Genomic DNA, 25,116 nt, shown 5'->3' with positions numbered 1-25,116 from the left:
TGAAATGGTCCATAGAATCTGGCAGAGAGCTTGTGAAACACACTTCCAGGCATAGAATGCTGTTTATAGGGTTGTAGCTTCAAATAAACCCAATCTCCAACTTGGAACTCTCGTTCAGTGTGTTTCTTATCATACAGCCCTTTCATTCTAGACTGTGCCCTCTGCAAATTTCTTTTGATCACTGCTAGTAGTTCATCCCTGTTCCTCAATTGTTCATCCACTGAAGCGACTGCTGTGGACCCTGGCAGGTAGGGAATGATGGAAGGTGGTGCATAGCCATATAATGCTTGGAATGGAGTCATCCTCAAGGCCGAGTGGTACGCAGTGTTATACCACCATTCAGCCCATGGCAAGGCTTGCACCCAAGTGTGAGGCTTGTCCCCCACAACACATCGCAGGTATTGCTCCAATGTTCGGTTTAGATTCTCAGTTTGCCCATCCGTTTGAGGGTGGTACGCTGTAGATCGACTGAGTTTAGTCCCCTGCAATTTGAAAAAAGATTCCCAAAACAGGCTAAGGAAGATAGGGTCCCTATCCGAGATGATATCCTCAGGCAGCCCATGTAGCTTGAATATTTCATTGATGAAAGCCTTGGCAACAGACACAGCTGAATAAGGGTGAGACAATGGAACAAAGTGAGCATACTTGGTGAGTTTGTCAATCACGACCCAAATCACTGATTTTCCTTCGGACTTTGGCAGCCCTTCGATGAAATCCATTGATATTACGCTCCAAGCTTTCTCAGGAACAGTGTGTGGTTGCAGCAATCCGGGGGGCAGGATTGTTTCATAATGATTCCGTTGACAAACGTCACAGTTGGCCACAAAGAACTTGACATCTTTTTGCAAACCAGACCATGCAAAGTTCCTGTGTATGCGTTTGTAGGTTCTCGTCCTCCCTGCATGACCTCCAAGTAAGCCTTCATGAAACTCCACCATGATTTTGTGTCTCCAGTTGGCAAAAGTAGGGACATAAACTCTTCCCTTGTAAAAAAGTTGGGAGTTGACGAGTGTATAGTACTTCTTACTATGGGGGTCCAGCTGTAGGGATTGCATGATTTGAGAAGCCTCGGGGTCCTGCTTGCAGGCTTGTTGGATCTCCAAAACATACTTGTGAATAGGTTGTGAAGCTCCACTAATAGCTGCAAGGTTTACAGTTCGGGACAAGGCATCAGGAGCAGCATTATTCTTTCCAGCCTTATATTGTATAGAATAGTCATATCCCATTAACTTCAATAACCATTTCTGTTGAGCTGGAGTGGTTATCCTTTGGTTCAGAAAATGCTCGATGGTCCTGTGATCTGTGTATATCTTGAAGTGATGCCCTAGAAGGTAGGGTCGCCAATGTTGCACTGCCGAGACAACAGCCAACATTTCTTTGTCATAGACCGAAAGGGCTAAGTGTCTTTGAGCCAATGCCTTGCTCATGTAGGCAATAGGATGCCCTCCTTGTGATAATACTGCGCCTAAACCTAAATCAGAAGCATCACACTCGATTACAAACTCCTTGGAGAAGTCTGGAATGGCCAAAACTGGTGTGGATATTAGAGCTTCCTTCAAAGTCTCAAATGCCTTCAAGGCTTCTGTGGTCCAATGAAATCCCTCATTCTTAAGCATATTAGTTAGAGGCTTAGCAATAACTCCAAACCCCCTCACATACTTTCTATAATATCCGGCTAACCCGAGGAAACCCCTTAATTGCTTGAGATTCTTTGGTTTCGGCCATTTTTTGATACACTCAATCTTGGAGGGATCCACAGCAACTCCTGCCGCACTAATGACATGTCCGAGATACTCCACCTTTGAAGTTCCAAAGCTACATTTACTTTCTTTCACAGTAAGAGAGTGTTGTAGTAGTCGTTGGAAGACGAGTTCCAAGGGCTGAAGATGTGTCTCAAGGGTAGGGCTGTAGATCAAGATATCATCAAAGAAGACTAGCACAAATCTCCTTAAATAATCCCGCAACACTTCATTCATTACCGATTGAAAGGTGGAAGGTGCATTTGTCAATCCAAAAGGCATCACTAGAAATTCATAGTGACCTGAATGAGTCGGAAATGCCGTTTTACTAATATCCTGTTCAGCCATTCTAATTTGGTGATAGCCGGACCGTAAATCCAATTTGGTAAACACAGTAGCCCCATGTACTTCATCAATCAATTCATCCACAACCGGTATAGGATATTTGTCTTTCACCGTGGCTGCATTGAGTGACCTATAATCCACACACATCCTCCAAGTTCCATCTTTCTTCTTAACCAACAGTACCGGTGATGAAAATGGGCTCACACTTGGTCTGATGATCCCTGCATCCAACAATTCTTGGACAATTTTTTCAATTTCTGCTTTTTGAAAGTGGGGATACCTGTAGGTTCGAACATTTATGGCTGCTGTGTTAGGCACTAGCTCAATCTTGTGATCTTGTGGCCTTGCTGGTGGTAGAGAAGTCGGAGTCTCAAACAACACAGAATACTTGTGGATCAACTGCACAATATCAGGGTGGGTTGCTTCCTTGGCCGGGGAATTCACCACCGTGTTGAGTTGAACTAGTATAGCCTCCCTCTCCTTCTTGAGTAACCTAGACATTACCTTGCAACCTACCACGGCAGCTCGAGTTTCAGTTTCACCCTGTAATAGATAGTCCTTGTCCTTGTAGTGAAACCTCATCCTCATGGTCTCAAAGTTCCATGTTATGTCCCCTAAAGTCCTCAACCAAGTAGCCCCAAGCACAATTTCACACCCTGAAATAGGTAATATATAGAAATTAGCAGAAAAATGAAATTGTTGTAGACATAACTCAAGAGTAACCTGTCCCCTAGTGTACATAATTGCTCCACTAGCGAGCCGAACTTTGATGGGGTGGATAGACTGAACCGTGGCCTTAGATTGCTTGATAAGAGCAGGATGAATGAAGTTGTGGGAGGCCCCCGAATCGATTAGTACATGTGCCTTTTTGTTGTAAACCTCCCCTTTGAGTTGCATGGTTGATGTGTGACTTCCATCCCCCATAACCTGCAATTCCACTTCCTGATTTTCAACTTCTTCCTCATGGGGTTGTACCTCTCCCACTTCTGCATTTGGATCAGGACCTGGCATCTCTCTTTCTTCCTGGATGACTTCAATTATCATTGCTTGGCCCCGTCTACAATTGTGGCCAGGCCGAAAAATTTCGTCACAAAAGAAACACTGATTGCGTGCTCTCCTTTCCTGGTACTCAGCTTGAGTTAACCTCTTGTTCCCACCACCCGGATTAGTAGCCCCCAATGGTTGAGCAGCTTGTATCCTAGCAGGATTAAGTGGTGGTGCTCCTCTATAATAGCCCCCTGCAGTTGATACAGTAGCAGGTCTAGTTTGAGCAACATGGCTATTTTTGTTAACAAAATTTCCCTTGGAGCTATGCCTGAGGTTCAACTCTCTCTCCTCGAAAATTTTTGCCATCTCACACGCTTCATACAAAGTCCTGGGCTTTTGAACCTTCACATCCACTCTGATGTTGTCTTTAAGACCCCCCAAAAAACAAGAAAGCAAGAGTTGTTGAGAGAATCCCGGAGCTCTCCTGGACAACTTTGTGAACTGCTCAATATACTGTTCCACACTCCCGGCCTGTGACATTCTGGCTAGTGTGGCTTGGTAATCAACAATGTTATGGCCACTGAATTCTCTCATGAGTAGATCAGCCAACCCCAGCCAAGTGTTTGGGAACTCATGTTTAAACATAAACCATCTATCAGAGGCTTTCTCAGTTAAGTGCATAGTGGCAAGGGTTAATTTTCTGTCTTCTGGTACTTGATAAAATTCAAAGTACTGTTCGGCCTTATTCAACCATTCCACCGGGTCCCCTCCACTAAAAACAGTAAGCTCCAACTTCATTTGTTTCATAGTTGGTAGGCTCGGGTCAAAGTGATGGTGATGGGGTGGTTGGTATAGTTGTTGTTGATATCCACAAGACTGTTGCTGATGAGAGTTGGATCCTAACAGGGAATTTGGGATGTAATTTTGTGGCATAGGAGTTGTAGTGGTGGCAAAGGTGGGGTAAGCTGTGACCATAGAGTATGGCATAAAGGACTGTGAATAGCAGTGGCTTGTCATAGTTGGCAGTGGTTGTGTAGGCATATCCACAAAACTCATTGGAGTGTAGGAGAAGGGGCCCGAATAGGTCATAGTGAAGGGATCGGAGCTGCTTCCCATGGCCCCGTGGGAGGAATTAAGTTGCTGGCTGCTAGGAATAGCATACGATCCAAAGGGGCCGGTGAAATGATTGAAGGGCTGCGACCCAAAACTGGAATGCTGATAGTAGCGAGTTTGAAGTTGCTCACTCTGCACTTGTGAACGACTTAAGCTCACATCCTCCTTGTTACTACTGTCTATGTTAATGGGATTAGGCACCAAGGCCCCAGAAGCGTTTGTAGTCATCACATTACGGGGTCCCAATTCCACAGATGCATTAACATGTCCAGTAGTAATTTCGCGTGAAACAACTAGAGCTACCTCATTGTTTGGTGGATTTAAGGAGAAAGTGTGAGGTTGAGAAACGCTACCAGTAGTGGGAGTTCCAATGGTTGTTGTGTTGGCCCTTGTGGAAGACGCTGAATCCATTCTCGCTGCCAAACCTGGTGAGCCCGACGTAGGGGGTAAAGATCCAAATTTCAGTAAGGAGGAGTCAAGGTGAGCTACAGCTGCAGCTGAAGTATCCTTCATAGATCTGAGTTCATTCATCATCTCAGTCCGGAATGAGTTGAAGGATTCTTGGTACACATTCAGAGTAGATTGGAGTTCATTAATCTTGGCCGTAGTCTCATCCTTGTGTACCTGGAGATCGAACTCAACACTGGTGAGCTCTCCTGAGGATTGAGGAAGAGCTCCTCCCACCCCCTTGTGTTTAACCATCGCTCCCAAAATCGAGAGCTCTGATACCAGATGATACGGTACCTAGAGAAGAGAGCGAACTGGAAATGAAAAGCAAGCAAAGAAAATTATATTTCATTCAAAGATGGCTGCAGAAACCCTACTACATAGCTTATATACCCCACTAGATGGCTAGGATGGAGACACGTCCCATCTAGCATGCTGATTCACTAAACTCTAATGGACAAACTAATTAAACTTAAGCTCATAATTAAGCTAACAGTGACTAATTAATGAAGAACACGTGCGCTCCATGCTCACGACCAGAGTAAGCTGCTACTGCTGAAGAAAGACTTGCCAAACGGTGCGTTTCATTTAATGAAGCCTTGGATTCCCAGGTTGACTCGTAACAGGAGATAAAGAAGGAAGATGAGCAATGCAATGATCATAGACCATTGAATAGAATTCATGGTTGATTTGGGGAGTAGCTGAGATCTTAAATGCTATAAATATTGAGGAAAGACTCTGATCGAGGAATTTTCCTATTGTCTTGTATGAGTCAATTTCATTCCCAGCTGGATTGAATTGAAGTTACTGGACTTTGTTTTATGTCTTACGTATAGTTGAAGGAATCTTAGTTTCCATTAACTTCTTGTCTTCTATTAACATCTTTCTTTCAAAAAGTCAAGCTAACATGCTTCTAGATACAGAAAGAAAATTATACATGTAGACTTTTTTTTTTTTTGGATTGTATGAATTGGAGGGCTGTGATAACAAGACCGTTATACAAATTGCATATATTGCGGATTGTTCACGGCTCATAAGGCTAGAATCTACTAGCAAAATACGGGCATGGCCATAAGAGACAAATTAAGATATTCTTCTTTAATTTTTTATTTTTCTTATTGATGCCTAAGGTATTACAAAATTTGACACTTACTCCCCTTCTTCATTTTCTCTTTTTTAATAAAAAATTCTACTCCCAAAAAAAAAAAAAAAAAAAATCTTTCTTTGATGTCAAATAGTTCTGTCATTATTAAGTCAAACCTGAGCACCTAATGTTCAAACACAACTAATTAAGAGACAACTATTGTGAGCATTAAATGATTAAGTTTTAAGCATTAAATGATTAGCAGTTATACTCGTTAAATTTGTTCTTTTTTCTTTTGATCACATATTGACATCTCCCCATTCAGTTTTCAGATTTATATGAGTAGATTACTTCTACAAATTTTCATCCAAATTAATAATTGTTAAGGAGTTCATATTGTGATTTACAATTATAAACATGAACAATTCCTGTTGGACAGATTTGATTCGTTAATTGATTTAATCTATTACGATACCTTAACGATCATCAATTTGGCTGAAAATTTGCATAAGTGATCTATTCATAGAGTCCTATGAATCATACAACAACTGGACGATAGTGTTGAACTCACGAGCTCTCACTTAAAGAAAAATGCTTATGAACTAAGCATATCCTTGATGCAAGTATTTAACCTGGTTCATATCCTTGATGTTAAGTATTTAACTCGTTTAAGGCTTAAGAAAATGGACTAAACCCCGGTGGCAATATGAAAACCCAATATCTGTTGGGATCCCTCCTTATGTTAGAGACATTTGTCTTGTATGCAATAAAGAAAAGAGATTGCATGTGGGAGACCTTGTAAAGGAGAATGCATGTGGGAGACAAGAGAGATGAAAACATGCGGCAAACATGTTTGCATGTGAAATGGAAAAGGGGAAAAGTGAAAAGCATGCAGAATAAATAAAAAGAAGAAAGCATCCGGCTTTGGAGAAAGAGGTGGAGAGAGAGTGTGAGAGTGTGGGATATATATTCCCATATCGGCAGCAGAAGGAGAAAGTGAGGGCAGAAGCACAAAGAGAGTAAGGAGAGAGCAGAAACAAAAAGAGTTTGTGAGCAACTCGGGTCTTCGTGTATAGAAGAAAAAGTGAGTTGTGTGAATAGCTCTTGGGATAGAGTAATCTTCTAGGTTGAGAGAGGGTGTACAAGGGGTATCCGATTGGATATAAGGGCTCGGGTTGGGTATAAACTTGAGTGCTCGAATTGTGTATAAATTTGAGCGGTGTAATCTTGTACTTGTGTAAATCTCTCATTAGTGAAGGTGAAACTCTCCGAGGACGTAGGCAAGGATATTGGCCGAACCTCGTTAAATCTTGCTGTCTTCTTGGCTTGCTTATTTCTTATTTCCATCTCTACTAATAATACTTGCGTGACGGGGGATTAATTTCCCAACAGTGGTATCAGAGCTTCAGCTTATCGGTCGTGGATTGTTTGTCATGGCAAGTTCTAGCGTCTCACATTTCAAGGTGGAGCAGTTTGATGGAAAGGGAAATTTCACTCTATGGCAAAGGAGGGTGAAGGACATCCTAGTTCAACAAGGTCTTGCAAAACCTTTGAAGGGAAAGGATGCGAAGCCGGTGAAGATGTCAGATGAAGATTGGGAAGAGTTGGAGTCCCGGTGTGTCAGCACTATTAGGCTTTATATTGCTGACAATATTATCAATAATGTTAATAATGTTGATTCGGCACCTGAGCTTTGGGAGAAAATGGAAAAGCTTCATCTTGGGAAAGGCTTGCAGACGAAGTTGAATCTAAAGCGGGATCTCTACAAGCTCAAGATGGGAGAAGGTGCGAGTCTCATGGAGCACATGAACGTGTTCAGAGGATTGGTAGATCAACTAGCAAAAGTTGATGTAAAGATTGAGGAAGAAGATCAAGCCCTTCTACTTCTTACCTCGCTTCCCGATTCGTATGAGAATATTATCACTACAATCTTGTATGGTAAGGATACATTAAAGATGGAGGAGGTGGAATCGACTCTCTTAACTCACGAGAAGCGGAGGAAAGCCGATGATTCCCAAATTTCCGTCTTTGTTGCTCAAGATCAGAATCGATGGGGAAGGTCAACTGGCAGGGGATCTAGTGGACATAGCAGGTCTAAATCCAGAGGCAGGGGAAAGGGCAAGCAGTGCTACAAGTGCAAGGAGTGGGGACACATAAGGCCGGATTGTCCGTTGTGGAAAGAGAAGGATGATAAGGGCTCAGATTGCTCCATGACTGGTATAGCACAAGCTTCAAATGATTTTGGAGAATTTCTCACAGTCTCCAAAGGTAATTACACTTGTTCTCAACGTGATTGGATATTGGATACTGGTTCTTCTCATCATCTTTGCTCCAGGAGAGAATATTTTGATACGTTCCAAGAAGTCAAAGGATTTGTGACTTGGGGTGATGGCACAAGGCGTTGTGTCATGGGTGTTGGAACGGTGAAGATCAAGATGTTTGATGGAGCGGTTCGTACTTTGGGTGATGTTGTATACGTCCCAAGGTTCCAGAGAAATTTAGTATCCTTGAGCCAGCTAGACTCCAAGGGCTGCAGGGTTTCATCAGCAGGGGGAGCTATGAAAATATCACGTGGCTGCATGGTCCTAATGAAGGGAGAAAAGTGTGGAAGTATGTTCCGTCTGATAGGAAAAACTCAGACCTCGAAGGTTGAAGGGAAACGGTGTACACGAGGATGCAGGTACCTGAAGCGGGTCTCGTTTGCGAGTATAGCAGAGACTCCAGTGACAAGTTTCCAAGTTTCAGACGATGGTGAGAAGGTAAATCCTGCTAGGGAAGGGGTCGAGTCGAGGTCCCTCTTCAGAGCCAACAGGTGATCGTTGCCTCGGGGCAGTTACACATGGTATTGGCCGACTGAATCAGGGGGAGCTAGGACCAAATGCAATTGACTCTGATTATGTGTAACTGCGCAACTAGAAGGCCAATGGAATGCTTGTGGGTATAACAAGTTGTGTCTCGGATTGAGATGACTTCAAGGATTGAAGTAGTGATGCCGAGCTCTCCATCTAAGTCGGGAGGGGGAGATTGTTGGGATCCCTCCTTATGTTAGAGACATTTGTCTTGTATGCAATAAAGAAAAGAGATTGCATGTGGGAGACCTTGTAAAGGAGAATGCATGTGGGAGACAAGAGAGATGAAAACATGCGGCAAACATGTTTGCATGTGAAATGGAAAAGGGGAAAAGTGAAAAGCATGCAGAATAAATAAAAAGAAGAAAGCATCCGGCTTTGGAGAAAGAGGTGGAGAGAGAGTGTGAGAGTGTGGGATATATATTCCCATATCGGCAGCAGAAGGAGAAAGTGAGGGCAGAAGCACAAAGAGAGTAAGGAGAGAGCAGAAACAAAAAGAGTTTGTGAGCAACTCGGGTCTTCGTGTATAGAAGAAAAAGTGAGTTGTGTGAATAGCTCTTGGGATAGAGTAATCTTCTAGGTTGAGAGAGGGTGTACAAGGGGTATCCGATTGGATATAAGGGCTCGGGTTGGGTATAAACTTGAGTGCTCGAATTGTGTATAAATTTGAGCGGTGTAATCTTGTACTTGTGTAAATCTCTCATTAGTGAAGGTGAAACTCTCCGAGGACGTAGGCAAGGATATTGGCCGAACCTCGTTAAATCTTGCTGTCTTCTTGGCTTGCTTATTTCTTATTTCCATCTCTACTAATAATACTTGCGTGACGGGGGATTAATTTCCCAACAATATCAACATGACAATGACCCAGAAGCTATCAAAACTAGTAGGTTTGGACCTCTTGTCTGGGTCTTCACCAACCCCTCAAAACCTCACCAAAATCATATCTTTCTGCGCAACATCGGCTTCTTTCGATGTGGGTAGCGCCATTCACGCCATTGTTATCAAGTTGGATTTTTGTTCGAATGTCTATATATGCAGTTCTCTCGTTGACATGTACGGCAAATGTGGCAAGTCGTGGAACGCCCAGAAGGTGTTCGACGAAACGCCTCACAGAAACGTTTTTGTTTGATTTCTGGTTATTTGCAAGCTGATTCGCCACTGAGAGCAACTCGTTTGTTTCTGGACATGTTAAGGGTCGGAACAGAGCCGCCGACGACGTTCAGCTTTTCGGGGGTGTTGGTCTGTTGCGCACAGTTAGAAGCTGAAGAGCTTGGAGCTCAGGTGCATGGTTTGAGCTTGAAAATGGGGCTTTGTGATGATGTTGTGGTGGGAACAGGATTGATTGATATGTATTCCAAGTGTTGTAAGGTTAGAGAGTCATGGCGGGTGTTTAATCAAATGCGAGACAAGAATGTTGTGACATGGACTTCCATGGTTACTGGGTGTGCGCAGAGCGGACAGTCTGATGAGGCAATGACTTTAGCGAGAGAAATGCTGAGGTTGGGTCTCAAGCCGAATTATGTCACTTATAATAGTTTGTTGAGTTCATTTGCTAGCATGGACTTTTGGGATTGTTGCAGGCAAATCCATTGCCGGATAGTGAAAGAAGGGTTTGATTCCAACGTGTATATTGTGGTTACCCTTTTGACCTTATATTCAGAGTCTAATAGTAGCTTGGAGGACTTCCGTGCGCTTTGCTCCTGTGTTTCAGTGTGGGATCAAATCTCATGGAAAGCAGTAATTGCGGATTTTTGTAATATTGGGAGCAGTGAGGAAGCTCTGAAGTGTTTCTCTGAAATGAGGCAGGCCGGTGTTGCTGTGGATTTTTTCACATTTACAAGCATTTTAAGAGCAGCAGGAACTCTTTCAGCACTTGTAGAGGGAAAGAAAATCCATGCTCTCATCTTCAAGAGTGGACATGCTTCAAATTTATGTGTTCAGAATGGGCTTGTTTCAATGTATGGAAGATGCGGTGCTGTCCATGATGCAAAGTTGGTGTTTACTTTGATGAAAGAACATGATGTGGTCTCCTGGAATTCATTATTATCAGGTTATGCACATCATGGATTTGGGAAGGAGACTGTTGAATTGTTTGAGCAAATGAGAAGAACAGCGGTCAAACCAAATAATACCACCTTCCTGATTGTACTAACTGCCTGTAGCCATGTTGGTCTGTTGGACAAAGGGCTTGAGTATTTCAATCTAATGACAAATGATGATTTGCCTGAACCACCTAAGGTGGAGCATTATGCTACCGTCGTTGATCTTTTTGGTCGGGCTGGAACCCTTCACCAAGCGGAAGCCTTTGTTAATAGCATGCCAATAGAGCCAGGTGCCTCAGTATACAAAGCTCTACTTAGTGCGTGCCAAGTTCATGGAAACAGAGAACTTGCTCTTCATTCTGCAACAAAGCTTCAGCAACTGTGCCCAAATGATCCTGCAACTTACATACTGCTATCAAATGTGTTGTTGACAGGAGGCTCCTGGGATGATGCAGCAGGAGTACGGAAGCTCATGTATGATAGAGGAATAAGAAAAACTCCTGGTTATAGTTGGATTTGATTCAACATTACAATATGAAGAAAAGGTGGATACAACTTTTAAGATGGACATAAAAATACCTGTTCTTGTAGAAGCTGAGACACTCATTCTTTCTCTTCTCCCTTTCTCCAGCAACCATCATATTTTGTAGAAGCTGCAACATGGCCGTGGAATCAGATGACGACTAGGACGAGGATGAGAAGGAGTCATCTGATGTTGGAATGGCAGGACTCGGAAAGATTTTGTTCTTAGATTCAGCTAAACTCTGAGGTATATACGTGATTGAAAATTGTATGCCAATTACCTTGTCAAATATTGAGATGGCTTGTAGCATTGTGTTTGTTTGACACAATTTTACATATGTTGATTTGGCACCATCTTAAATCTTGAGTGTTTTTCTTATTACTAGTGTTAGACTATGTTAACTATACCTGTATATCCATAGTAATGACAACTATACAATCTTAAGCTAGCTAGAACATGCATCTGTAAATCACATCTGAAAATCACTCTGTTCTTCTCTTCTTATTTATGAATGTAACATATAACTCATTCCTCACTAATAATCTGTGCTTGTCTACTAGAACGAATCCTGCTTGCAGCACGAAGTGGTATATAACCAACTATCTTATTCTGCAGCTTAGATATTCCTTTCTGATGTCTAGTTCTTGATCAGATTCACAGGATTTTCTAAGCCGAGAGTAGTCTTGAATTGTTTGTAGTGTAGTTCGTTTCCCCGTTGCTGTTACTTTTTTCATTACATGGTGGTTGATGGGTTCTTCAGTCCACTCTATGAGCAGCTTGGCATTGAGATCTATGGTAAGTTATGAATGTATAATTAGTGATCTTTGTTGAAAACCAGCTTTAAAAAGTGAGGCAAACAGCGAAAAACTTGATAATAGCATGCCTTTCTATAGTTGATACAATTTTTTTTTTGGCGGTTGTATAACTTTTGGTGATGCCACTCTTCAAGGACCGTAAAGTGGGGTAGTTTTATTGAGAAATTCAATTTTGATTTTGAGGTAGGAAGGTTGGCAAGATAATACGAAGGTTTTGGAAAGTGCAGGGAACATTACGTGGTCCAATGAATTAAAAAAACGCACCTTGAGGCATGCCTGAGGCTCAAAAGGCGGAAATCTGGCATAAATTTGAGTGAGTTTCGATGATAAGGCGGCAACCAAGGCGTTGAAGGCGACGCGTGAGGCATCCTATGTGCACGCGCAGTGTTTTTTTTTTTTGGGGGTCTTTTTCCGAGACGACGAAGTTTTGGTTTTTGAGGCTTAAAGACTTACCTAGGTCGCGCGACATTGAGCTGAAGACATCGTTCCACCCCCCATTTCAGCTTTCGCACTTCCAAAGAGATAAAAGGCAGCCCAGAAAAATAGTCTTGAGGACGTTCGCAAGACTTCCCTCCTTTCTCCGCGATCAGCTCCGACTGCGGCACGCCTCTTGCCGGACGGAGGCTACATGCATCCCAAACCAGTTTGCAGTGAAGACGAAGGCCAAAGAGATTGAGGTCGGAGGTCTGGGCCGCGTGGTCGACTGCAAAGTGGTAGTCTGATCAAGGTCGACTAGAAAGTGATTACCGGCGAGTCCACCCGACTGGAAAGTGGTCCGGAATGTTCAGAGGGTTCGTCCGGCAACCGCAGCGCAGCCATCGCCGCCTTCTCGACGCTGGAGGAGGGACGTCCGCACTTTTTCTGGGTTGCGGACGTCCTCTTCAGAACGGTCCTCATAGTTTAAGTCCAGATGTGCTTAACGGCGAAGCGAACGCAGTTAATGATGGATCTTCAGTCTCGTAGGAATGTCTTGGGTTGCATAAAATCTGAAGAGCTTAAGTTGTAATGCCAAGTAGATTACAGACCTAGTGCAGAAATGTCATGGTGATTTAATGCCAAATGGGATTTAGTCAATGGCTTGTGTGGGAAATATTAGCTTGTAATGAGTGCCCACCTAATAAGTCAAATGATGTTTATGAAAAACCATGTTTATCTTTCCAATGTGAAAAACCATGTTTACTGAATGATGGGAATCCCGTGTGTGTCTCAAGGCTCTTCGTTTGTGATGCAGGACTTGGATTTATCACATCCTTACTTTTTGTATTCTTTGTTGGCGTCTTTGTTTCCTCATGGATGGGTGCCACTGTTTTCTCTCTTGGAGAATGGATTATAAAGAAAATGCCTTTTGTTAAGCATCTCTACTCAGCGTCCAAACAAAATAGTTCTGCAATTTCTCTGGTAATACTTTATTTAATTTATGTTTATGCTTGGTGACTATGCATTTTATTGCAAGAAGAGAAAATGCACAAGTACTTGAACACAGTAGGGATGCAGCATCTAGAAAATGCACTGTACTTGAACACAGTAGCTAATGCTTTATTTAATTAGTTCCAGGGATGCAGCATCTAGACAGAGCACATGTACTTTTGCAGCATACTAAAACCAGACCATTAGCTCCCATGTTTGCCTTCATTTGAGACTTATTAACTTAGGGAAAATGTCCATTTACCTAAAATTGAGCTACATTAACCCCACTTACCCAAGCATTTTATAAGATTTCCTACTTACCCAACAAATTATATATTTTTTTCCCTAATACCCAATTTAGTATTTTTTTTATTATTTTTTGTATATTATTGAGACAATTTTGCCCTCCCTCCCATTGTCACTTAGAGAGAAGTCAACGGAGACTTGACCGGAGTCTAGTCAATGCTCGCCGGACTCCAGTCAACGCCGCCGGATTCCGATCAATGCTCGCCGACTCTAGTCGCCGGAAGTCCTCAAAAAGCTCGTCAGAGATCCTATAGGTCACGGGAGAATATTATTTCTCCCCAATAATATTATTATTGCCCCCCAATAGAAACATTATTGCCCCATAATAAAGTTATTATTGCCCCCCAATAATATTATTATTGACCCCCAATTGAAACATTATTGCCTTGCAATAAAAACATTATTGGGCCCCCGCAATAAAAATATTATTAAATAACAAGTAATTTTCGCTGACCTGCAAGTCTGCAACCTACTCCTAATATGAAAAAACTCTAGGGAGAGACTCTCGACAACAATCACATATATAAATATGGACAAGGTCCAGCTCACAAAAAGAATCTAATCAGGAACATAGCTGGTTGATCTGTCTAGCATGATTGTTAATATGGAAAGGTAACTGTATAACCAGATATAGATATAACAGTTCATGAAGCAGCTCCGCAATCCAACTCTATTCTCACTCATTAATCAGTAATCACAAAACTACGCGAAAACGATCAACAAAACTGAAGTAGACAAATCCAACTCTATCATTTCATCACTCTGATTAATCAGTACCAATCTCAGCACTGAGGCCCTGTATCCCTACGATCAGAACATTCGAATCGAAGAGTCTCCTCATCGTCTTCCGGCCATAGACGACAAGTTGCCGGCTGTGTAGATCCTCATCGATATCTCCGGTGTTGCAAATCCTCATCGACCCAACACCAATTGCCCGGCTGTCGGCGTCGGAGTCGTTGTCGAAGTCGAAGTCGAAGTATGTGCTGCATGTCGAAGTCGAAACCGGAATCGGAATTTGGGCTGCACGTCGAAGTCGAAGTCTGTGCTGCACGTCGGCGGATTGAGCCTCGATGCCGGACCGATTTGTGCCTCGACGACTACGCCGAACTTTCTGTCTGAGTTGAAACCGTGCTGCACAACGACATATTGAGCGCCTCGAGGCCGGACCGATTTAAGTGTCGACGACGGTGCGTTTCCGGTGGCCTCGGATTGGGCCTCGACGATGTCGCTGGAGAGAGAAAGAGAGAGAGAGATGAGTTTTAGTTGAATTGATAGGGCAAAATTGTCATTAAACGTTAAATTGGGTGAATGAGAGTAAAAAAACTCTTACTGGAGTAAGTGAGAGTATATTGGCCTAAATTTGGGTATTGGGTCAATATCCCTATTACATTCTATTATTGACTTCAGTCATGCAGAAAATAGTCTGTTAATCTACTTGAAGTGTTTAAGTACATTGTGAATTTACTTTAGCAAGAAATTTACAATTTACTTGATAGTAATAGAAGCTAATCTACCGTGCACCTGCCAGCTGAGCCCGAATAAAGTTAAATTGAATGGTATTATTAGAACAATGTAATTTCAGCAATATGCTTTGATTTGGATTTTGGGCTGAGAGCTACATATTCCTTGCAGGCCAAAATACCACAGCTTTTAAAGAGGTAGCAATTATCTGTCACCCACGTGTTGGCGAATATGCTTTTGGGTTTATTACATCAACTGTTACCCTTCAGGTTCTCATCTTTATGTTTCTATTCATTTCTTTCCTGTCTTAAATAGTCTTGTGGTTGATATTCTGTATTTCAAATCATAGAGTTAAATTTAGGGATAATGACCACTTACCCAGAAAATACCAAATACCACCCCATACACTCCACCAACTTATTTTAAACCCCATTCACACAAAAGTTTTCTCTTTTTCTCCCAACTATTCCTTTCACTTAAATGTTTATCCCGTAAGTACCCCTCTCTCTTATTCCAATATTGCTTTTACTATTATTTTCCTTTGATGAAACGTGGTGGGCCCATCTTGAATTTATTTGTCTAGATCATAATTGCAGCTAAATTTCATCCTCTATCTCGAAGGTAAACAGTTAGTTTTACTATTCATAATTTCGATCGTTGACAGACTTGAATTAAATGCTATTTGTAAAAGCACTAGCAAAGAATTGAAAAAAGAAAGAGAAAAGTTGGAAAAATTGAAAGACTATAGAGAACGTCTTAACAGAGAAACTCCCAACTATTGGGATATTATTTATAGACTCCAAACCAGGATCTATAAATTAGAAGAAGATATCGATAATCTTCTATATGTACTTGAAGAGGAACAAAAACCTCTTGACTACCTGAGCATTGGTTAGATCCGCAAATCACTGGTATCAGAGCTTGTAAAATAGCTTAGCAGGGGAATCCCCAATGGGGACAATGTCTGATTTAATAATAGAGAGACTGAATTCTCTATTAAAATCTTCTGATGAAAAATATCAGATCCTGCAGCAAGAAATATCTAGATATCAAGAACATCTAGAAAAAATTCCTGTTATAATCCACCAGTTAGAAAAACTGGAAAACAAACTGGATTATATCAAAGATCTTCCAAAAACGGAAGAAGAAAAGCTAACAAGAGTTAGTAAAAAAATCAATGAACAGCAAAAAACGCTGGATTCTATGAAGACTATACTGAATGACAAGAAAGTGCCTACAGTAAAAAAGAAAACTAATGGATTCAAACCATTAGAAAGACCAGAGAATCCTGTTCCAAACTTGATTTTTCTGGATCCCTCAACTAATTCTACTAGTATTCGGTATGAAAACCCGAAAGAAACTCGAAATGTCAATATGATGAGCATCTTCGGGAAAAAGAAAGGAGTACAACTCCTAAATTCTGAAGAATTTGAATACAATGAAATCGAGCAGGAGGTAAAAAACGCCTCAATACCAAAGCTAGATTTCAAACAAATATACAAAAGGGGAACATTTGACCTGATGGACAGCCATCATTTCAAATTGCTGGAATTTACAACCCCCTCTACAACAGGAGAAACAGATCTACTGATGATCACTCCAGATGAAGTCGCCAGAGCCAGATCAAAAAAATATCAATTTATGCATATTGGAGCAGTCCAAGTAGGCATAAAGCTTCTAGCTCGTGAAGGCATAAACTGTTCAGTTCTATGTGTCTTACAAGACAATAGACTGGAAGATTTTCAAGCTAGTCTTTTGGGAACCCTTGAAGCATCTCTGTGCAACCAAGTAGCATATTTCAACTGCTTCACCAACTTCTCTACCAGCTTGAAAGATGCAGCTCACTGTCTCAGACTGAGAGTCAAGACAGATGGCATATCTATGAAAAAAGATATGCAAGAATTGGCAATAGTATACAGGATATACTATAAACTGATGAGTACTACAGTAGAGCCAAAGACAAGGATATCAAACATCCCTGGTCTTACTACTGGATTCCTCACCAGTCAGAAGAACCATTCACAACAGATCCACAAGGTTACTTGGAATGAAGTAACGTTTCCTATTGAATGGAAATTATCTGGTCCGAAGCTACCAGCAGAAAGTGCAAAAGCTAAAATTTATGAAAGCAGAAAGACTGGAGAAATCAGTCTAAATTTTGACAATCACAGAAAAAGTGATGTCTGTCCTGAGAATATCAGGATAAACAAAAAACTTCTCAGAAGAAGCTACAGCACTAGAGAAGCTAGTACTAGTGGCACAAAATCCACTATTGAAGATCCAATTACTGAAGAAGACCTTGAAGCTGATCTAAACAGACCAGTCAACATGCTTAGAGCACAAAAGCTCTATGATCTGTATGAAGAAGCTGAGAATTGTGAAAATCCAAAACGATTAGAAAAGCTAATCGAAGAAATGAAAAATTTCAATCCAGGAAAGGAAAGAAAACTCCTCCCCTACCAGGATGTTGAAATGGAAGAAGGAGAAAGCTCCAAAACTTCCATCACCAGAGAAAAGGGAAAGGTAAAGCTCCCTATACAGAAGGCCCCTACGGGCAGAAATGGAGAAAGAAATTCTCAAAGATTTGTCCCAGAGGACAAGATACCCAGAGTACCAATTACCAATTTTGGTATCTGGTTAGATCTGGATAAAACTCTAGACAAGAGAAAAACTCTTGACCAATGGGTAGACAGCCTGATGATGGCATCTGCTCTCACCTTTGGAAAATTCGAAGCTCCTGATCTTCAGATGTACTTTGAAACTACTCTCACAGGAGTAGCCAAGAAATATTATTTCTCTTTCAAAGAAACGGCCAGAGGAAAAGAATGGCTTGAAGATATCAAAGCTTCAAAATCTCCGTATGATTTTGCAGTACCCCTGTACGATCAGTTCTGTGGAGATTCTGCAAATATGAGTGAAAAGGCCAGAGAAACGGCCAAATCAAATATCTATGCTCTCAAAATTTGTGACATGAGATATTTTGAAGAATACTTGAATGAATTTCAAGAATATTACTGTACAATTGGGGAACTAGAAAGCACTGATCTAGTCAACCTGTTGCACAGGAAACTCCCTGAACCATGGAGAACAGCTGTACGAGAAAGCATAGCAGAAAAACCAATTGAAAGATTTTCAGTTGGAGGAATTGCCGACAGAATCCGGCAATTACTAAAAGAACAATGCAAAGCCAATCTTAGAGCTAAGATGGCCAAGAAACAACTCAAAGGAGTTGAAAATTTCTCTTATGGAATACTGGATATGCCAACCAACTGGGGATGTCATGAATCCAAGTTCTACAGAAAAAAGAAACATTACTCTAAAAAATTCAAAAAGAGTAATCAAAAAAAGAATTGGAAATTCAAGAAAAGTACCAATTACAAGAAACAACAAAATGAAGATCCAAAAACGAAATTCTTCAAGAAAAAGAAGAATACTCATCAACATAAACAACCAAGCAAGAAAGCTTGCAGATGTTGGTTATGTAAAGCTGAAGGGCACTATGCCAATGAATGCCCGGAAAAGGGTAAAAGATCTTCTACTAAGGCTCTCTTTGAAGAATATGAGCACATAGTAGAATCTGCAAATATGAAAGGCTACGAAATAGCTTATTCTGATGATGAAGAAGACGACAGGTCAGTTTACTCTGCCTGGTCTGAAGAAGAAGATTCATCTGAGTCTGAGACAGATTCTGAAGTAGAGTACTTCGAATCCAGACAAATGAATGTTTTGAGAATCAAAAACTGGGAAGAAAACAAGACAGAACCCTTAATGACTTCTTATCAGGTGAACCCTGGTACATTCGTTTGTGACTACTGCTTATGTCATGAAAAGAATGGTCTCCCTATGTTCTGTGAAGAATCAAAAAAGACTTATCACAAAGAATGCTTCATAGCTGAAGCAAGAAGAAAAACCAAGAATAGACTTGTCAGCCAACTGGTTGAACAAGAATATGAAGAATATTTCTCTGAGAAAAAAGAGAAAGAAGTAGAAACTTTGTTCCAGGAAACCATGGAACAACCATCTTCCTCGAAAAAGGAAGACATCATCGAAGAAAAAATCGATGACAACTTTGAACTGGTTGAAACACCAGAAAATATAGAACTGGTGAAACCACCAGAAACTGTTCATCTCTTAGCAAAACAAGAAGCAGCTATAACAGTTACTGAAACATGGGATCTACTTGGCCAACCTTCGGGCAAGTATGATTATAAAGTCAGATATGACCCTCCGTCATGGTTCAGTAATCCAGATAGCAAAGAGATAATTCCTACAGACTGGGATGATACAAAACCTTCTAGTTTTGATAAATCTCCCACTCAGAACAATGTTCCAGAAGAATGTAAACCATTCATTCCAGAGGAACAAGCTCAAGAAAATGAGCTTCAGCAATCGAAAGTCGTCTCTACAAGTAGATACAGCAACTACATAGAGATTGGACTAAAATTCCCTGATTATAAAAAATATCATCTACATGCCTTTGTAGATAATGGATCAGGATTTACAGTTGCAAAAAGATTTGCAATTCCAGAAAAACTCTGGAAAGAAGAAAAGAAAACAGCTACTGGTGTTACTTTTGATGGAAGCCATCTCACCATGAATAAAGTAGCAAAAAATGTTCATATCACCATTGGTGGAGGAACATTTACCATCCATAATGTCTGGCAATCTGAAGGCCAAGGCGCAGATTTCTTGTTGGGTAATGATTTCATTCTCCAACAGAGATTTATTCAGGATGAAGAAGCAATCGGCTTCAGAAAGGGAGAACGGGTGTTCTGGGCAGATAGGCTTACTCAGGCCAAAAGTGTGGTAGGACCAAACTTCACCACCCAATATCAGAGATCGCAACAGAATAGTGGTGATCTTACCTACAAACCCAAATTTGAACCCATACTCCAAATCAAACAACAAGAAGAATTACTTGTTGAAGAATCTTCTGACGAAGAAGAAGAAGAAGCAGAAACTAGTGAAGAAGAAGAAGCTAGTTTCATCCACGAGCATAACCTCAAGCACTTTCAGAATAAGCTTGAATCTCAGAAAATTCTCACTCTTGAGAAAATCAAGAAACTACTCGAGCAGAACATCGATGTAGATCCTCAGAAGTTTTGGGAAAAAGACCCAGTGGTCTGTGAATTAAGATTGCATGACATGAATGCTATCTGTCATGTCAAAGCCATTCCTCAATACAAAGAGGAAGACCAAAAAGAATTCAGAAAAGATATTGAAGATCTCCTGAACAAGAGATTAATTCAACCTTCCACTAGCCCTCATCATGCTCCAGCATTCTACGTGAGAAATCATGCAGAAAATCTAAGAGGAAAAGCTAGAATGGTGATTGACTACAGAGATGTCAACAAAAAGACTGTCAAAGACGGTTATCAAATTGCTCAAGTAAGAGTGCTGATCAACCAGCTCAGAGGAGCGAAAGTCTTTTCGAAATTCGATGCAAAGTCGGGTTTCTGGCAGGTCAAGATGTATCCTGAGAGTGTGCCTCTCACTGCATTTGGAACACCTCAAGGAGATTACGAATGGTTAGTAATGCCTTTTGGTCTGAAGCAAGCTCCCTCCATCTTCCAGAGAAAAATGAATAATATCTTTAAACATGTTGCGGAGTTCTGCGTCGTCTACATAGATGACATTCTTGTCTTCTCCAAAAACCGAGAAGAACACATGAAACACCTCCATGAGGTTGTAAAGCTGATAGTTCAGCATGGAATTATCCTAGGTGAAAAGAAAATCTTCTTTATCCTTGATGAAGTTGATTTCCTAGGAATAAATATCAAGAATGGAGTGATAAAACTCCAACCTCACATCCTTGAGAAAATCTGGAAATTCCCAGATAGAATTCCTGATGCCAAAAGTCTAGAGAGATTCCTTGGTGTCATAAATTATGGAAGAGATTTCATCCCAAAAATATCAGGGTTAACAGCAATGTTATCACCTAAAACGAGTTCCAAAAGAAAATGGAACTTCACAGAAGATGATGAAAAAACTGTAAAGCAGATAAAAAATCTCTGCAAAAACCTCCCTCCTCTTCAACAACCTGAAGAGAATGACGAGATTATCCTCCAAACAGATGCGAGTGATAATTACTGGTCCGGTGTAGTTCTGGCGAAAGCGCCTGGAACTAACATTGAAAAGATCTGTAAATTTTGTAGTGGCAAGTTCAGCCCTGCAGAACTAAATTATCCCACAGGGGAAAAAGAAATTTTGGCTGTTAAGAAAACTATTTTAAATTCTCCAGCTTTCCTTGGAAAACCCTTTACTGTCCGCACCGATTGTGCCAGAGTAAAGAATTTCAAAAATTTCAAACTTGATAAAGCTGCTGATAGAGGAAGACTAGCTAACTGGCAATTATTCCTTAACCAATATGATTATGTTGTTGAATTAATTGCAGGAAACAAGAACTATCTTCCAGACGCCTTAACAAGGGAATTAGCCATGTTCAGTAAAAGAAATGATGACGACGACGAAGGTCGCAATCCCAGAAGCAGAAGAGCTGGGAAAGAACATGAAACCGATGAGGATCCCAAAGAAAAAATCCTCAAGAGGTTCCTGCTAAGTTCAAAAGGCTTAGCCACAACTGATCAATCCCAGGGTAAAGGATTGACTAGCCCGTCTCAAACGGCAGACGGTAAAGGCTCATCAAGACCGTTGACGGCTGTTGCTTTGCCAAAAAGCAAACCTACTCCAATTGGAGTCCTAAATGTCTTTAACTATGAACTTCGAACGTTCGATACTCCTGTGTTCAGAACTGGCAGGAGATTAGCTTACCACCAGAAGGCAATTCTGGATAATCTTTTATTTGCCTTTCAGGAAAGAAGCAGTGGTCTAATGTTTCCAGCTCTCTTTGCATTAGCTGAAGAACTATACGAGAATGCAAGACCACAGTTCGAAGAAATACAGCAGAGTGCTGTTAAGAAAGAAAAAATTAACTTCCTAGAACATCTAGAAAGTGCTAGGGTCCCTATTATGGCACTCAATGAATCAGATTGGCATGATTTCCACAATCTGATAGGAAGACACAATTCAGAAGACCTTGTTCCTCCAACCCTCTTCATTGTCTCAGGATCATACGTTGGAAGATACTTGGTTAATGTTCAGAGTGAACATCCTCAAGAACACAAGCTTTGGCTTGTTGAAAATGGTTTTGTCCATAATCTATGGAGCAAAACAAATGATGATCTAAAAGGATTGCCGCCCATCATTGTCAACACAGTCAAAAATATCAGAAAAAATGACTGTACACTTCGACTGAAGTTCAGATCCACTCCTCCAGAATGGATTAGAAAGGCAAACGGCGAGGTTGAATACATTTCTCCATATCATTATGTGAGAATTATTCAAAGAAAATATCTACAACCTGCCTGTGTTGGGTACAACGGACAACCAAATTCAAGCATCCCATGAATGAAAGCCATGGCCCTGGAATATATGAAGAAGATCATCTCTGAAGATATCAACAATACCTTCCTGGCAGCAGGAGAAAAAAACTATTATCACTGCCTATGATCATCCTGACGTAATCAGCAGTGACCTGTTTCTATCTCTCACCAGAAAAGAGATAGACTCAACGATGGCATGCATGCAGTGGATAGAACGTCTTGAAAATGACAACCACTACAAGATGTATGTTGATACAGACGTTGAAGATAATGCCACAACGGATAGAATGGCCCAAGCTGACAACAACTCCTTTGTCTTAGGCCATAATTCTGAAACAGACGAGAACATGTGAAGCAGCAGGTGTAGAAAACACCGAAAGTACTTTTGGACTCTTCCCAAAAGCTACTTTTGCTTTTCAAAAAAGAAAGGTGAAAAACATTTCACCCAAAAAGGAACCTGCCTTTTCCTTGTCCGACCTCCACCAACAGGAGCACTCAGGAAATCACGGAGTTGAACTGTATATTTGATGTTTTGAATTTAAGTTTGGAGTCCGCTCTCTATATAAGGGGCTTGCATTTCATTTGTAAAGGCATCGAAAAAACCACACACATCAAAAAACTTCCACAATCTGTAAAATAGCTTAAGAACTTGAGCAGAAGAGTCTTCTCTCAAGAAGTAGCAGTGTGATCTTTCTTTCCTGTCTAGTGTGAAGTGTGCTTCCATTTACAAGTAAGTACTGTAATCATTCTCATGGATAGCTAAACAGCTTTTTAGCTGTTTACCTGAGAATGAGGCTCTGGATTCTTAGCTTGTAATTATGTTTATATAAATAATTTCAGTGTGTTCACCCACTTCATCAAATTTTTATTTCAACAAAGTTATCCGTTATCTGTTGTTTTACTACTTGTGATCTGCCATTATCATATACTCTCTTTAGGCTCAGATTTCCTTTAGCTTAGTAAAACTTTGCCACAGCTTTGGATAGAAACAAGCAGCAGTGATTCCGCCTGTTAAAGTAACCGTTAGGCAGGAAGCCGTTAGGTGAAAAACTTAGGCATGTTGAAGGCTAGTTTTGTTTTTCTCAAAAATTGGAACAGGGTTTTCTACGAAAAAGTGAATTTTGAACCCAAAAATCAGCATAGGATATACTAGGCACTACTTTAGAAAGGACTACCCTTATGAGTCTTTTCCCCTAAAATTTGTGTAATTGGGCAAAATACCTAGATGTTGGATCAAATGGGCAAAATACCATGAGTTTTTGGGCATACGGGCTTAACCCCTTAAATTTATTTGCTCAAATACATCTGACTTTTCAATTCATTTAGAATAAAAATACTTTAAGAACCAAGCAATGGTTTAGAAACTGTTTTGAAAGGCCCTTAAACTCCTAAAGGCTACCCATGTCAAAGATGTTGGGCATTGATTGATGTGGTTGTTCCATCTTCGGTATAGATGGTCATTGAAGGTGTATTCTTATCATCAGCATCTGTAGAATATTGCTGGGTATATGGGACCAACGATCTACCCTGGGAATCCCCCAGCTGACGAACTTTAAATCCCTTCCTTGCTGATATATTTCTGGTAGAAGTTCGTAGATACGTGGGCCTTGGAAGCAGAAGATAAATATGTCCTTACTTTGTATACCATTTACCAGACAAAAGAGAAGATCCTATTGGATAATGTTTTTGTTCTAAGGTCCAATTTTTGTTTGGAATATTCCACCGATTAAAACATGCCAAAGACTGTGCACACCTAACTTGAGACTTATACGGTAATGGGATTTCATACTATTTGGTTCTAGTTTTCTTCCTATTTCTTATGTTTCCTCGCTTTATTATTCTGTATACAGTTTGCCTGCAAAGAAATGTTGTCCTACATTAGGAGGATCTTTTTCCTTTACTCCAACTAAAAAATTGACTTTGGGCTTGGGGTTTTTGACCAGCCACCAAGTATGTCAAATATTGTCTTTTAGTTTGATGTGTCAAACACTTGCTAATATTTGGTTTTCTCTCACTTTTTTCTTCTTTCTTTTCTTTTCAGACAGATAATGAAGATGAGGAGTTATGTAGTGTTTTTGTCCCAACAAATCATCTATATATATAGGTGATATATTTCTCGTTAACTCCAAAGATATCATAGACTATCCGAGAAGGCATAGGTATGTTTTGTCCTTCTTCAATTTACCAAATCGTTGTATTGTGACCATATTGTCTCTTTTTTATTGATTTTTTTTCTGGGGACGTGAGAAATGATTGATTTAATCACATACAGTGATTTAGATTGCAATGCTATTTACTATTATGCTTGGCTCTCACAAGGGATGGTTTAATTGGTAAAGACCCATGCATACGTGGGTGGAACTAGGAAAAATTTAAGGGGTGGGCAAAGGCAGCATAGGCCCTTAAATTTTTGTCTGCAAGAAACTACCTGGTCTGAGTATTCCTTGTGGGTGGTTTTGCCCGTGACAGCATTAATACAGCTCTTCTAGAACACTTTAGGCCGCCATGAGTCAGGATTATCATAGTAGTAACCGGTGTTCTTTCTGCCAGTTACGATTTCTAGCAACAAAACACCGAAACTGTATACATCAGACTTCACTGAAAATAGTTCTTCAC

The 25,116-nt window shown here is 40.7% G+C and overlaps 1 protein-coding gene and 1 pseudogene across 1 annotated transcript; both read left to right on the top strand.

The window, feature by feature from the left end:
- The first annotated feature begins 9,577 nt into the window (after positions 1–9,577).
- LOC133724525 (pentatricopeptide repeat-containing protein At3g24000, mitochondrial-like) lies at positions 9,578–13,296 on the top strand. Its single transcript, XM_062151283.1, has 2 exons — positions 9,578–11,375; positions 13,156–13,296. Exon 1 carries the CDS (start codon positions 9,627–9,629, stop codon positions 11,124–11,126), a length of 1,500 nt encoding a protein of 499 aa, XP_062007267.1. The 5' UTR covers positions 9,578–9,626; the 3' UTR covers positions 11,127–11,375; positions 13,156–13,296.
- LOC133725590 (protein LIKE COV 2-like) lies at positions 11,637–25,054 on the top strand (annotated as a pseudogene).
- The last annotated feature ends 62 nt before the right edge of the window (positions 25,055–25,116 follow it).

This window comes from Rosa rugosa, chromosome 1 (genome assembly GCF_958449725.1).
Source record: "Rosa rugosa chromosome 1, drRosRugo1.1, whole genome shotgun sequence".
NCBI classification, from domain to species: Eukaryota; Viridiplantae; Streptophyta; class Magnoliopsida; order Rosales; family Rosaceae; genus Rosa; species Rosa rugosa.
This window is presented reverse-complemented; position numbering and strand designations above follow the sequence as displayed.